We start from the raw sequence: 13,004 nt of genomic DNA on the forward strand, positions 1-13,004 counted from the left end.
ACTGACAGAAATACTTTAAACGACTGTTTAAAAACGTCGAGAAAAACCATTTTTGTTATAAATTAGCCCTAGCTTCCCTCTGTTAGCCAAACACTCTCAGCCAAGCTTGATGATACAAATTATCTTGTGTGGAGAATGCAAATGAAAAATATTCTGATAGCCAATGGTGTTGAAGGGATGTCGATGAGTCGATTTCATGTCCGATGCAGCCTACTACAAAATTAACTTTTCTCATCAGTTTATAGCTACCTTTTATAATATTTCCAATCGGTTCCTAAAATCATTGACAATGTGGGTATAAAAATAATGCGAGACTTTGAATGATGATTATAATTGTTGGAAAAAGTCACTACGGTTTACAACTGTTAGAAAAAGTTGATCAAATAACAGTTTACATGTTAGAAAAAATCTTTTTAAATGTCTGTTTATAACCATTGGAAAGACCTTTGTCAGATAGTAACTAGCGAGAAACGTCACTTTAAATGATGGTTTATAACTGTTAAAAAAAGTTGTTCAGAATGAAGAGAGAAATGATAAAAATATGATTTCATTACACATGGAAAGGAGCAACAACTCATTACAGAGTACAATCAGTTAAAATTAACAAAAGCTATCGATAAATACAACTGTACAAAGATAACGAAATCCTAACTAACATGTACAGTAAGCTTAACTAACACCCCCCATAATCTGAGTTGGGACAAAGAGACCAAACTCAGTTTGGATCAAAGCAGTTGAAATCGAGGTGTAGACAAAGCTTTAGTAAGAATATCTGCAACTTGGTCTTGAGCTAGAGTATGTTTGACAAGAGGTTGGTTATGGAGAATCCTTTCTTGAATAAAATACAAGTCAAGCTTTATGTGCATGGTTCTATTGTGAAGAACTGGATTGGGTGACATCAAAATAGTGCTTTGATTGTCACACCAGATTGTAGGGATAGGTTGTTGAGAAAGTCCAACTTTAGCGAGCAAAGATTGTAGCCAAATGATTTCAGTACAAGACTACGATACTCAACTTCAGTGCTCGATCTGGAAACATATTTTTGCTTCTTAGAACTCCAGGAGACCAAATTCAAGCCAAGGAACACACAGAAGCCTGAGGTTGACCTTCGATCATCTGGGTCCGAGGCCCAATCAGCATCACAAAAGCTTGTCAATGTTAAAGAAGAACAAGGCTTGAGATGTAGTCCATGATCAAGTGTGCCCTTGAGATATCTCAAATTTTTTTTGACAACTTTAAGGTGAGACTCAAGAGGGTTGTGCATGAACTGAGAGAATTTGTTCACTGCATAAGAAATCTCAAGTCTTGTTATGACATGATATTGTAGAGCACCTACAATACTCCTATAACGATGTGGATTAGCAACAGAGTCACTTCCAAAGCTTGACAATTTTTCCAATCATAGGATTTGGAAGTGACTTGGCCAATTCTATCTTTGCTCGACAAAAGAGATCCATAATATATTTTCTTTGATAGAGATAAGTCCATCATCCAAATGTTTCACTTGTATGCCAATGAAATAGTCTAGGGTCCAAGATCTTTGAGGGAAAATAAGGCACTTAGATTGGTGATAATGAGAGAAACCTCAGTAGAAGAGCTGCCAGTGATGATTATATCATCTACATAAACCAAGATAAAGGTTGTATGAGATGAAGTAATCCTAAGGAAAGAGACTAATCAGATTTGGCAGAGACAAAACCAAAACTTTTAAGGGTAATTCTTAGTTTCCCAAACTAGGCCCTGAGAGCTTGCTTTAGACCATATAATGCCTTTTTAAGTTGACAATCATAGGTAGATTTTTATCCACAAAACTAGGAGCTAGGTTTAGTCATGAATACTTCCTCAGTTAATTAAATCACCATTTAGAAAGGTATTGTTGACATCTAATTGCCTTATTTACCATTTTTTGATAAAGCAATTGTCAATATGACTTTTATTGTTGTTGGCTTGATGTCTGGGCTAAAGGTTTCAGTAAAATCATATCCATACTGCTGCAAGAAACCTTTTAGCAACAAGCCTAACTTTGTATTTTAAGATAGAGCCATCTTTTTCCTCCTTAACTCTATAAACCCATTAGTACCCAATAGGTTTTCTACCAGCTGGAAAAGGCACAAGAACATAAGTGTTATTTCTCTTAAGTGCAATGATTTCACCATTCATTGCATTGTTCCAGTGAGGGGACTTTAAGAGCAGCAACAAGTGTTAGGGGTTCCTTGGAGACCATAAACACTTTTTGGTTTATAAGTATACAAACCTTAGCTCTTCTAACCATGTGATGATTGTTGACATGAGCTTGAAGTGGGACAACAATAATATTAGCTAATGAAGTAGTTATTTCAGTTGAAGGAGCTGATGTATCATGAGCACTAGGCTGTTGTGGGACTGGGCTGTGACAGCCAAATGATGATGCACCTGATGCTATTGGAGGAGGCACTGGATGCATCAGTTGAGGAGGAAGATGAGTGAGTAGTTGATATTTTTTCAGAGGAGTTGGTGGTCTCAGATGTGGCTTGGCCAGTATTGGGAATGAGAGAGGAAGTTTCAGCAGAAGCACAATGACAAGGGACAAATTGGTTAGTGGAAACAGTTCAAAGGGAAAAGTAAATTCATCAAACAATTCATCCCCTTGAAATATATATTCTACCAGAAATTCCAAGACATTTATAGCCTTTCTGTTTCAAACTGTAGCCAAGAAATGTGCACTTTTCAGAGTTGAATTCTAATTTGTGTTTATTATAAGGCCTGGTATTTGGAAAACAAGCACATTCGAAGACTTTTAAAGTGGAGTAATCAGGCTATTTGTTAAAGAGTTTATGAAGAGGGGTATCATTGGCAATCACAGGAGTTGGAAGCCTGTTTATTATATAGCAGGAGGCTCAAACAACCTCATCCCAATAGGATAGAGGCATTGAAGCCTGAGCAAGTAAAGTTAAAGCAGACTCAATTAGGTGTCGTGTTTCCTTTCAGCTACACCATTTTGTTGGTGAGTAGCTGGACAGGAAACACGATGAGTGATATAAGATAGGCTTTTAGAGCTTGAATTTCACCCCTAATCAGATTGAACAGAAATAATGGGCTTATTATACTCTTTTTCTACTTGTGTTCTAATAGGCTTGTACTTCTCTTGAATTGTATGTTTTTATAGACTTAACCCAGATTGTCAATTTATGACCAACCTCAAGGGTTTGTCGACTCAACATGGCCTCTCATGTTTGCAAGCTCTCCAAATCTCTCTATAGTTTAAATATATGTTCACTAATCTAATTTAAGCTATAAAAACACTAAATAATTATTACCAAAAACATACAATTTGTGATCAAAATTTCACATTAATATTTTCCTATTTTTCATAACCACAATCCAATAGGCAATTGCGATATAATTTGCAGTGGAGAGATCCATTGATGGCACGATCGACGTCGTTTCATGGTCAATATTTTTCTTACGTGCATGAGACACTAGTATTAAATGTTGAAAAGCCTGTTATTGCATATTAATGAATGAAACTCGTGTTATCATGCAATGAAATTATCGTTAAAGAGTCGAGAAGTACTTTTCGTTGAGTTGATGAAATCTTTATTAATCTGGCGGTTTATACTCGCGAGTAATCTTCACGTGCAACTTCTTGGAGTGGAGTAAATTATTGATGTAAGGGAACGGTAATTTCACACAGGCCTACAAACAACACGTACTCTGATGAGTCTGAGGGGATGAGAAAATAACACTCTCCCGTAACTAACTCTGTTCGACATCTAATCAGTAATTTCCCGCCAAAATTTAAAAAAGAAAAATACCAAAAGAATTTCGACGCAATTTCCATTTCGTTCGGTTTCGAATTCTCTCTATATATAAGCTTCATTCTTCCCTCCCATTTCACAACAACTTCTTTTTCAATTCTCTCTCTCTCTCTCTCTCTCTCTCTCTCTCTCTCTCTCTCTCTCTCTCTCTGCCATTTTTAGATCAGAAATCAGGAATAGCCAGCATGAGAGGTCCCAAATCAGCTGCAATTGCTCACAAGAAGCCTGACACTGCGTAAACTCTTAAGCTTCCTCTGCCTTTTACTTTCACAATCGTCCTTTCTCTCAGCTCTCTGTTTTGCTTTTGCTGCGTTTATGTTTCTCTCTCGGATCGTTTAATCTGATGTAGCCTAGCTTTTGTTGGATTGAAGAGTTTCTGGTCCGTGCGTGATTTTTAAATTGTTACGGCTTTTGTTTCTGTTTTGAATTTTGAAGGATGCTGAATAAACGGAACGCAGTGAAGGAGAAGAAGGCAAGCAAGAAGAACTCTGATGCTCCGAAGCGTCCCGCCGGTGCCTTCTTCATTTTCATGTAATTTTCTCTCTTTAGATTCTGCTTTTTCGATTAAGTGAGTTGTGTGGAAATGCTTTTTCATCCTTTCGTTTCCTTGTGTTCTGATCGAGTATGTAACAGGGAGGAGTTCAGGAAGTCTTACAAAGAAAACTATCCTGATGTGAAGGCTTGCTCAGCAGTAAGATCCGACTCAACTCAGCTTTACTTTTTCTTTTCGTTTTTATTTTTATATTTTATATAAGAAAATGGACGAAAATTTGAGCAAGAAATCGAATGAAAAGTTGAGAACGGAATTAAATATTTGTATAGATATAGCGATGTTTCCGTAGATGAAGTTAATTTATTCATTCATTCATCAAATGTTTATTTGCAGGTAGGAAAAGCTGGCGGTGAGAAGTGGAAATTGATGTCTACTGCTGTAAGATTTCTTCTATTCTCTTAGATTATTAGCAATTTGTTCATAAGATTTGGTTGAGATTAATGCGTAAGGTATTCTGCCTTAAAGTTTATTGATAGAGTTAACGGACAATCTTGATAGCAGTTTGTATATAATGTCAGCTATGTATTTTAGAGATACCGTGACTAAAAAATCACAAAATCATATTGCATTGATCGTTTTATTTTAGGAGAAGTGTCCGTACGTTGAAATGGCTCTGAAGAGGAAAGTAGAGTATGAGAAAGCTGTGGAAGCATATAAGATCAAGCTTGTAAAATTTTCCTACTCTTCACTACTTAACATACAGATTCCAAAGTTTCTATCTATATTCATTCATATAGATCAATTAATAAGTTAAAATGTGCTATTTCTGATCCTTATTCTATCGCCGTTTTGTGTTCAAATTATCAGAGTGATAATGGTGAGGACGAAAAGACTGAAGAATCTGAGAAATCGATCTCATATGTCCACGAAGAATCGGGAGAGAACGATAGTTCTTAGTTATTACTTTTTCAGGTAATTACATTGTATAGAATGCTAAAAACAAAACCGAATTCTACTTAGAAATTCTGTACTAATAATTGATTCATAGAAGATACTTCAATTGTTGGCTTAATATTTATTGCTTGATGCAATTTTCTTGCAGACAAACAGGTAGAGGCTTTATGAACTCAATAATTAGCATGAATTGGAGTGACGTTGTGGAAGGTTCACTGTCGTTTGCCTACATTTAGGTATTAGTAAAGAAATGTGGCGACATCATTGTTCTCTTATCTTTTTTTTTTTCTTTCTTTCTTTGTAAATGCTTTCTGAACCATGCTTAGCCCTGTTGTCAAATGCTCTGCTCTGAGCATTTATTGCATATTATTAGACTGGAACGATATATGGAAATTGTAGTTAGACAAAATGTTGTGCCCAGCTGAGAAGTATGAAGTTGTTGATAATAGAATTCTACTATTGTTGGCTTGATATAAAGGTTTCGATCACTATATTCTTAGCTTTTTCTATCTAGGACAGTCTTGTTGCTTGGAAAGGCTTGTACGAAAAGGAAGAAAACGTAGCAAAACATTTTTATAGATTGTCCTTTTTGACTTTTCATCATCTCTTGATTCAGTTACCACAAATGAATAATATCACCATACCATGCTCCAATTTGGAACTAAATAATTAGCTCGTAGAAAATTGAAGAATAAATCAACTAGACAAATTATTTTTTTTAACATTAATGTTAGTACATACTGTTCCGCTGATGTACACTAACAAGAAGCAAAAAGATTAACGAAAAAAACAAAAAGAAATATAAAAGTGGAGCGCCTCTTACTTCTTCTTTCCTGCTTTTCCTTCCTTTCTTCTAATGATCTCATCGGCATACTTAACACCCTTACCTTTATATGGCTCTGGGGGTCTCCATTTTCTGATGGAAGCAGCAAACTGGCCAATGGCACTCTTGTCATATCCACCGACAACAATTCTGGTATTGTCTTCTACCTTCACTTGTATGCCATCAGGAACTGTCATTCTTACTGGATGGGAGAAGCCAAGACTTAATACCAAGTCTTTCCCTTCCAACATTGCACGATATCCAACACCGACTAGTTGAAGTCTCTTCTCAAATCCTTTTGATACTCCAACTACCATGTTGTCCGTAAGTGTTCTAACCAAGATGAAATGTACATGTAAGAGCCAACTAATATAAAGAAGCATCACAATGTATTAAGTGAAGTATAATGCCTGTGTATCAAATGACACTACCCTTTATTTACTACAAAATGGTTTATGCAATGAACTACCTTAATGGAAAATTAGGATTCAATGCCATACCTCTAGAATTTTGTGTATCAGAGAATAATAATGAAAAAAAATTCTTTATAGTAAAACAAGCATAAGAAAAAAGCTAATATCTAGCAGGATTTGCATAGAGAATTTAATCCTTTCTACGATATCTTAAAAATGGGGCTAGCAAGTTGTTAAAAGACAAATTTCTACACAGAAACGTTATTTTTCATCAAAGAAATAGCATGCAACACAACTCTTCACTCAGGTTGGATATTTTATGTATTATGTCTGTCAGTTTCATGTGGCTTTCGCTTATCATATAACCAACTGGTTGATTAAAAGTAGCATTTTTCCTAGCTGAAGATAAGTTTGAGAATTACAAATAATTAATTTGAGATGGATTGAGAAGGATACTGGTGTTGATTCTGTTGAATTACCACAAACAAGGTTCTATCACCTATGGCTGTTGTCCAAGTTAACAAAATAAGAAAAGAAACGAAAAGTGAAGAATGACATTCTTTTTCGTAGAAAGAAGAATGACATATATGAATGAAAATATTTCTACTTGTGAAAACAAAAGAATTAACTACAAACTGTACTATAGTCCATACAAAAATTATAATAAATTGATCAACCGATCGAATCATCATAATCATTGTGCACCATAAATTCCATTCAAAACATATCCAAGGAAAACTAGTAAGTAGTTAAGGTATAAGGTAGCAGAGAATGGAGAGCTCACCTGAAAAGTCCATGCATCTGATTTGCTCTTCTAGTCTCTACTGCTTTTCTGACCCTAAGAATCCCATCTTCCTCTCTCTCAACCTTCACTTCACGAGGGTAATTTAGTGCGAGTTCCCCCAGAGGGCCCTTTACTTTTAAATCTTGACCTTCCAATGTGATGGTCACATTTTTTGGCACTTCAATTGGTTGCTTCCCTATTCGTGATTCTTTACATTCTATCGTCTTCTTCAAAAACCCAACGCGGTTTACAGGAACACTAGAAACAGATAATCCACTTCTCTCTCCCAAAAATACAGATTGCAAATTGCTGAAACAGAAGGAAATGTTTTTTCATAAAATTTCAGAACTTCTTCCTCAACATTTTCAAGTTTACTATAAAAATAATTCCACAACTACGTCAATGCAAAATCTGAACATTCAACGGACTATGAATAAGCTTCTGATATGAAATTGTCTCAAGAAAAGACATTTAGAATTTTGAAGAAATACTAAAGAGTCTCTTTGCACCTCAATAAAAAAATGCAACTTGGTCAAGTTTACCATCATGATTTGGAAACAATGAGTTAACTACTACATGAAAATCAAACACTTGACTCCTTCATTGCTGATAAAATAGTAATAAAAGCATTGATTACTTCAAAACATCTTATAAAAGCACACGCAATTAAGCAAGAAACCAACAAGTATTTCAGGCTTAATTTAAGGTATGTTTGGTTGGGGCCAATAGAATGAAAAGGAAATCATTTTGATTCCATTCCTTTATTTGGTTTCATTATAAAGTATTGGAATGATATTCCAATAGAAACAGTAGAATGGCTATTAAATCGCAATTCCAACACAGAAATAAATAAATAAATTACTAATTTTTTTTATTCATTTTGTTTTTCACTCATAATTGATTCATTTCCGTTCCTACTCTCTTTCCCATTTTCATTCCTAGTCATGAATCATATGTTTCCCATACTCTCAACCAAACGGACCGTTAGTGTTAACTTCACATAAATTCAAATTCCAAGCTATCGCACAGATTCTTCTTTTGAATTTAAATTTTTGTGAAGTATCACTTTTAGCAGCCAATGTATTCAGAATATAATTTGTAAGTAGGAACAATAGCACATGTTACAGAAATCAAAATATTTGGGATAACGATAAAAACAACAGTAACAACTTTTCCACTGACACTTACAAATAATGTAATTATACTGTTTTGTTAAAGCCAGATAAATTCTTCATATTTAAAACTAGAATAACAAAAACATAGTTAAATTTCTAAGCAAATATGATAGTAAAATCATAGTAAAGCCAATTGGAATAAAACATTAAGGTGCAGAGTAACATAGCTTAAATCTACTACCTACATTACACAAATTAAAGGCTATTCCTTTGAGGATTCATTTTTTTTATTATTATTATTAATTTTCATATTTATTCGAAAATAAATAAACCCAAAAAGCGAGAAATGGAAAACGCAGGTTTCATATCAGAAATGAAAAAGAAAAACTAAAGCAGGTGCAGTAAGATAATAAGAAAAAGTTATATGGGTGTTACCAGGTGTGGAAAGATGAGGTGATTGAGGAAGCCATTGTTAAGAGCTTGATAGCACTGTATAAAGGTTCCTGGTTTTTATCATATCCAAAGTAAAAGAAAGAACTGGAGGCCTGGTTAGCCACTTAGCCTGTTTGTTATCCAGAGCTACCCATTGTTATTACGAAAATACCCTTCTATTATTTACAAAACCTCGATAACACCCTCTACTTGGGCCTGCTCACCCTAGGCTGTTGAAAAGGCCTAAACCCCTTTTTGGGCTTCCCTGTCCATCATGCTAGAGTTACAGTAATTACAAGAAAAGATACAGTAATTTAAGAGGAAACTTACAAAAAAACAAATTTTGGTTAATTTTTACAAAAATACTGTCACACAGAAATCTTTTCAAAAATACTGTATTTTTATAAAACAACAGTGGAACACAAAACAGAACAACTAAAAACAACAGTAGAACAACTAAAAAACAACAGTAAAAACTTAACACAGTATACTGTATAAAACTTACACAGTATTTTTGAAAAAAATACCGCTCCACAGTATAAAAGTAAAAAAATTAAAAATTTTAGTATGTGGTGTAATTATCCCTAATTTAAGGGAAAAGTTGAAGAATATTTATATATATATATATATATAAATTAACTAAATTTACATATAAAGCTAATTAGGATTGGGAAATTTGATTTTCTATGCTTACATATACCTAATATTTTATTTCTAAACTAATACATATCATAATTGAAAATATATGACCACTTTATCTAAAACCCAAAAATACCCCTCTCAAATTTTCCATACTTTTTTTTAGTGCAAAAACATAAAAAAAAAAAAAAAATTAGTAGTCCGATGGGGTCCGATGGTAGTCCGATGGTGGTCCGATGGTCACCTGATGCTACTTTTGTATGTACAAAAACATAAAAAAAATTGGTAGCAGATTTGGTCCGATGGGTGGTCCGATGGGTCCGATGGGTGGCCCGATGGGTGGTCCGATGGTGGCCCGATGGGGTGGCCCGATGGATGGTCCGATGGGTAGCCCGATGGGTGGTCCGATGGTGTAAATGGAGTGATGTAAATAGGGGTATTTTAGGGATATCATAAAAATTGTCATATTTTACAAATATTAGTTATTATTTGTTTAGAAAAAAAATTTTAACCACATGTAAGCATAAAAAATCAAATTTCCCTTAGGATTTTTGTCTCCTAAATTTTGACATGTACTAAATCATGCCCCTGAATTTTTCTAACAGTTAAAAATTCCCCCTGAACTATTGTGATTATCGAATTTAAGGACTTTTGTCTAATTTCATTCAATTTTACTAATTTAGTGATTATTTATGTACTAAATCATACTCCTCAGACTTTAATATCTACCAAATCATGTCTCTCGTACTTTGACATGTGCCAAATTATGCCTCCTGAACTTTCATCCATGTTAGACTTTTCTTACAAAAAATTAGACAAAAGTTCTTAAATCCAGCAATCTCAATAGTTCAGGGAGAATTTTTAACGACCAGAAAAGTTCAGGGGGCATGATTTTGTACATGTCGAAATTTGGGGGGACAAAAATCTTAATTAGCCTAAAATTTAATTCAAATATACATCATTTTATGAGTATTGTACTCAAATTATTCTCACACCCTCACATAACCAAGACACAATTTTAAACATAATAGATTGTGTTCTTTGGAGATAAATGTGTAGATTTGTAGGAAAGTTGGGGCAAAATGTTGGTTAGAGAATAATGAAGACTATTGTGAGCTGATAAGGATAAAATTAGTAAAATAATTAGAAAAAGAGGTAAACATAATAGATTTTAAAAAATAGAGTAAAAATTAAAGACTTAAATTTAAAAGAGGTATGTAGTGTAATTTTCTCGTAATTTGAAAAGTTTTTTTTTACATAAATATGTAAATGGAAGGTTAGTTTGCATATATTTAGTAAAAAAATTTAATAGAACGAAATATGTCATTTAAAATGAAAAACATAACATATATAGGATATGCCACTTGTATTATCATAAAAAATTATTAAAATCTCCTTCATATTTTTTGTAAAAAAAAAATTAGAAACAAATGAGAGTACCGTGATCGTTAGAGTTGCTATCGGCGACTAGAAAGTCATCAGAATTGTCGCTAGTGCCAAAAAAGTCATTGAAGTCTTGAAAAGTCACTGGAATTGGCATTATCAAAAATATACAATTGTAATGAAACAATATGTATTTATAAAATTAGAAAGGGGACTTAGCTACATAACTCTAGTTGGATTGTTCCTGCTCATCAAAGACTTCAGTTAAATAAAAAAGCACATACTGCTTCACTTAGACTTTACACACATATATGCTAAGCCCATTAACTATTAATAACCAATAATATGAACTAACACAACAAAGAACTATCCAATTAACTCAAATTTTAATAAAACTAATAAAATTTAATGTAAGTCCAAATAAAAAGTCTAACAGGATATAGGTCGAAACATGCATTTTTCTATAGGTCACGAGTCTTACTTGTCCAAGATTTACATATTAGGTGCAAATAACCACATTGCAGAACCTAGTTGGGGGTGTTGCGCTCCTCACTTCTTGAGGGTAAATCTAGGAGCAAGAAGGTGTGGGAAAATTATGTCTAAATGTGCGAAAACAAATTATCTAAACTTTAAACAATCAAACAATTATCAATGACAAGATTATCAAATCGTAAACAACAATCGACAAGAAAATAGGGGCAAACAGAGTATGTAAAAACTAGAAACAGCAAAATGGAGAAAATAAAGAAATCAACACCAAGATATATACTGGTTCAAGTTTAATATATCGATGTGATTTATGGCTCTACTCCAATGTCGGAACACCACCGCAATCTTCTTTATTGATTGGGCAAAAATAAGTACAATACAGTTGAGACGAGATTCTTTGTTAAGTCCTCACAAAGTGTTTTAACTCTCACACTTTTTACCCAAGAATCTTCTTCATCTACAGAAGATTCTTCTTACAAAACCCAAACCCAGTCTCTCTGTTTTATCTGCACCTCTCTCTCTACCTCTCGATCTTTTCTCTCTCAAACTCTCAATTCTTAGTCGTACCTAAAATGATAAGCGAATGCGGTATTTATAGGTTTAGGATTAGATCCTAAAGTCGGTGGCTGCAAGAAATGAGGCTAATAGTTAGTTAGAAATAACTAACTTAATTACCTCATCTTTGAGCGAAATCTCCACGTCATCTTAAGTAACAGGGCCTCTGAGAACACATAAGAGCTTCCAGACTCAAGGACCACGGACTCTCGCAAAAGATACTTCTGGATAGGATAAAGTCTACTGTAGTCGACTATCCGGATCTTATCATTCCAGGAGGGATAACTAGCCAGCTGGAACTCCTTTCCAAGGAAGGGCTAGTTATCCTAAAGGCTGAACCCAGAGAGGATAAGATAGACATTTGGGAACTCCCTTCCGAACTTGACAACCATTCCTCAATACTTTTTTCGGGACCGGTAACTATGAGTGAACAACTCTAAGAAACGACAAGTGCGGAGACCTTTTCATTTGCGAGAATTATACCACAAATTCCACCTAGTTACTTTAAATTAAAAGAATGACGATGATGAAGAAAGAAAGCAACCATCATTGGCTGGTGTGCTAGAAATCTCAGTATACTAGCTTTTGAGATTGATCAAGTTCAAGCAATGCTTAAACTTGTTTAAGGTTAAGACCTTAGTTCCAACATCAGCAAGATTATCTTCGGTTCTGACCTTCCCTAAATCAACCAGCCATTCTTCTATCTTCTCCTTGTTCCAATAGAGTCTTATATCTATATGTTTACTCTTTTCATGATAAACTAGATTTTTAAAAAGATGGATGGATAACTAGCTTTCCAAATACATAATCACTCCTCCTTTGATTTGTTTCAACTCATAAAGTATTCCCCGAAGCCATAACACTTCCTTAAAAAGATTTTGTAGCCGCCATAAATTTTGCTTCCGTGGTAGAAAGAGCAACTACGGACTGTAACTGAGCCTTCCAGCATATACAGTTCTGGTTTGTCAAGAAAACATAGGAAGTGGTTGATTTTTTCGTATATCTATTTGAGGCGTAATTCGCATCCATGAACCCATTTAACTCTAATTCTCCTTTTCCTTTCTCTTAGGTCAGATCATAACCCTAAGTGCCCTTTCAAATATCTCAATAACCATTTAAGGGCTTTC

At 34.3% G+C, this 13,004-nt stretch overlaps 2 protein-coding genes across 2 annotated transcripts; one reads left to right on the plus strand and one right to left on the minus strand.

The window, feature by feature from the left end:
* The first annotated feature begins 3,703 nt into the window (after window positions 1-3,703).
* Window positions 3,704-5,721, plus strand: LOC115700243 (high mobility group B protein 3). Its single transcript, XM_030627811.2, has 7 exons — window positions 3,704-4,032; window positions 4,233-4,328; window positions 4,431-4,488; window positions 4,684-4,728; window positions 4,937-5,017; window positions 5,158-5,262; window positions 5,393-5,721. Exons 1-6 carry the CDS (start codon window positions 3,983-3,985, stop codon window positions 5,245-5,247), a joined length of 420 nt encoding a protein of 139 aa, XP_030483671.2. The 5' UTR covers window positions 3,704-3,982; the 3' UTR covers window positions 5,248-5,262; window positions 5,393-5,721.
* Window positions 5,722-5,928: 207 nt separating this feature from the next.
* Window positions 5,929-8,974, minus strand: LOC115700242 (large ribosomal subunit protein uL6c). The gene is made up of 3 exons (XM_030627810.2): window positions 8,815-8,974; window positions 7,265-7,573; window positions 5,929-6,400 (listed from the first exon to the last, which is right to left on the minus strand). The coding sequence occupies exons 1-3, from the start codon at window positions 8,847-8,849 to the stop codon at window positions 6,064-6,066; spliced, it is 681 nt and encodes a 226-aa protein (XP_030483670.1). The 5' UTR covers window positions 8,850-8,974; the 3' UTR covers window positions 5,929-6,063.
* Between the last annotated feature and the right edge of the window lie 4,030 nt (window positions 8,975-13,004).

The sequence above is a fragment of the Cannabis sativa genome, chromosome 8 (assembly GCF_029168945.1).
Source record: "Cannabis sativa cultivar Pink pepper isolate KNU-18-1 chromosome 8, ASM2916894v1, whole genome shotgun sequence".
NCBI classification, from domain to species: domain Eukaryota; kingdom Viridiplantae; phylum Streptophyta; class Magnoliopsida; order Rosales; family Cannabaceae; genus Cannabis; species Cannabis sativa.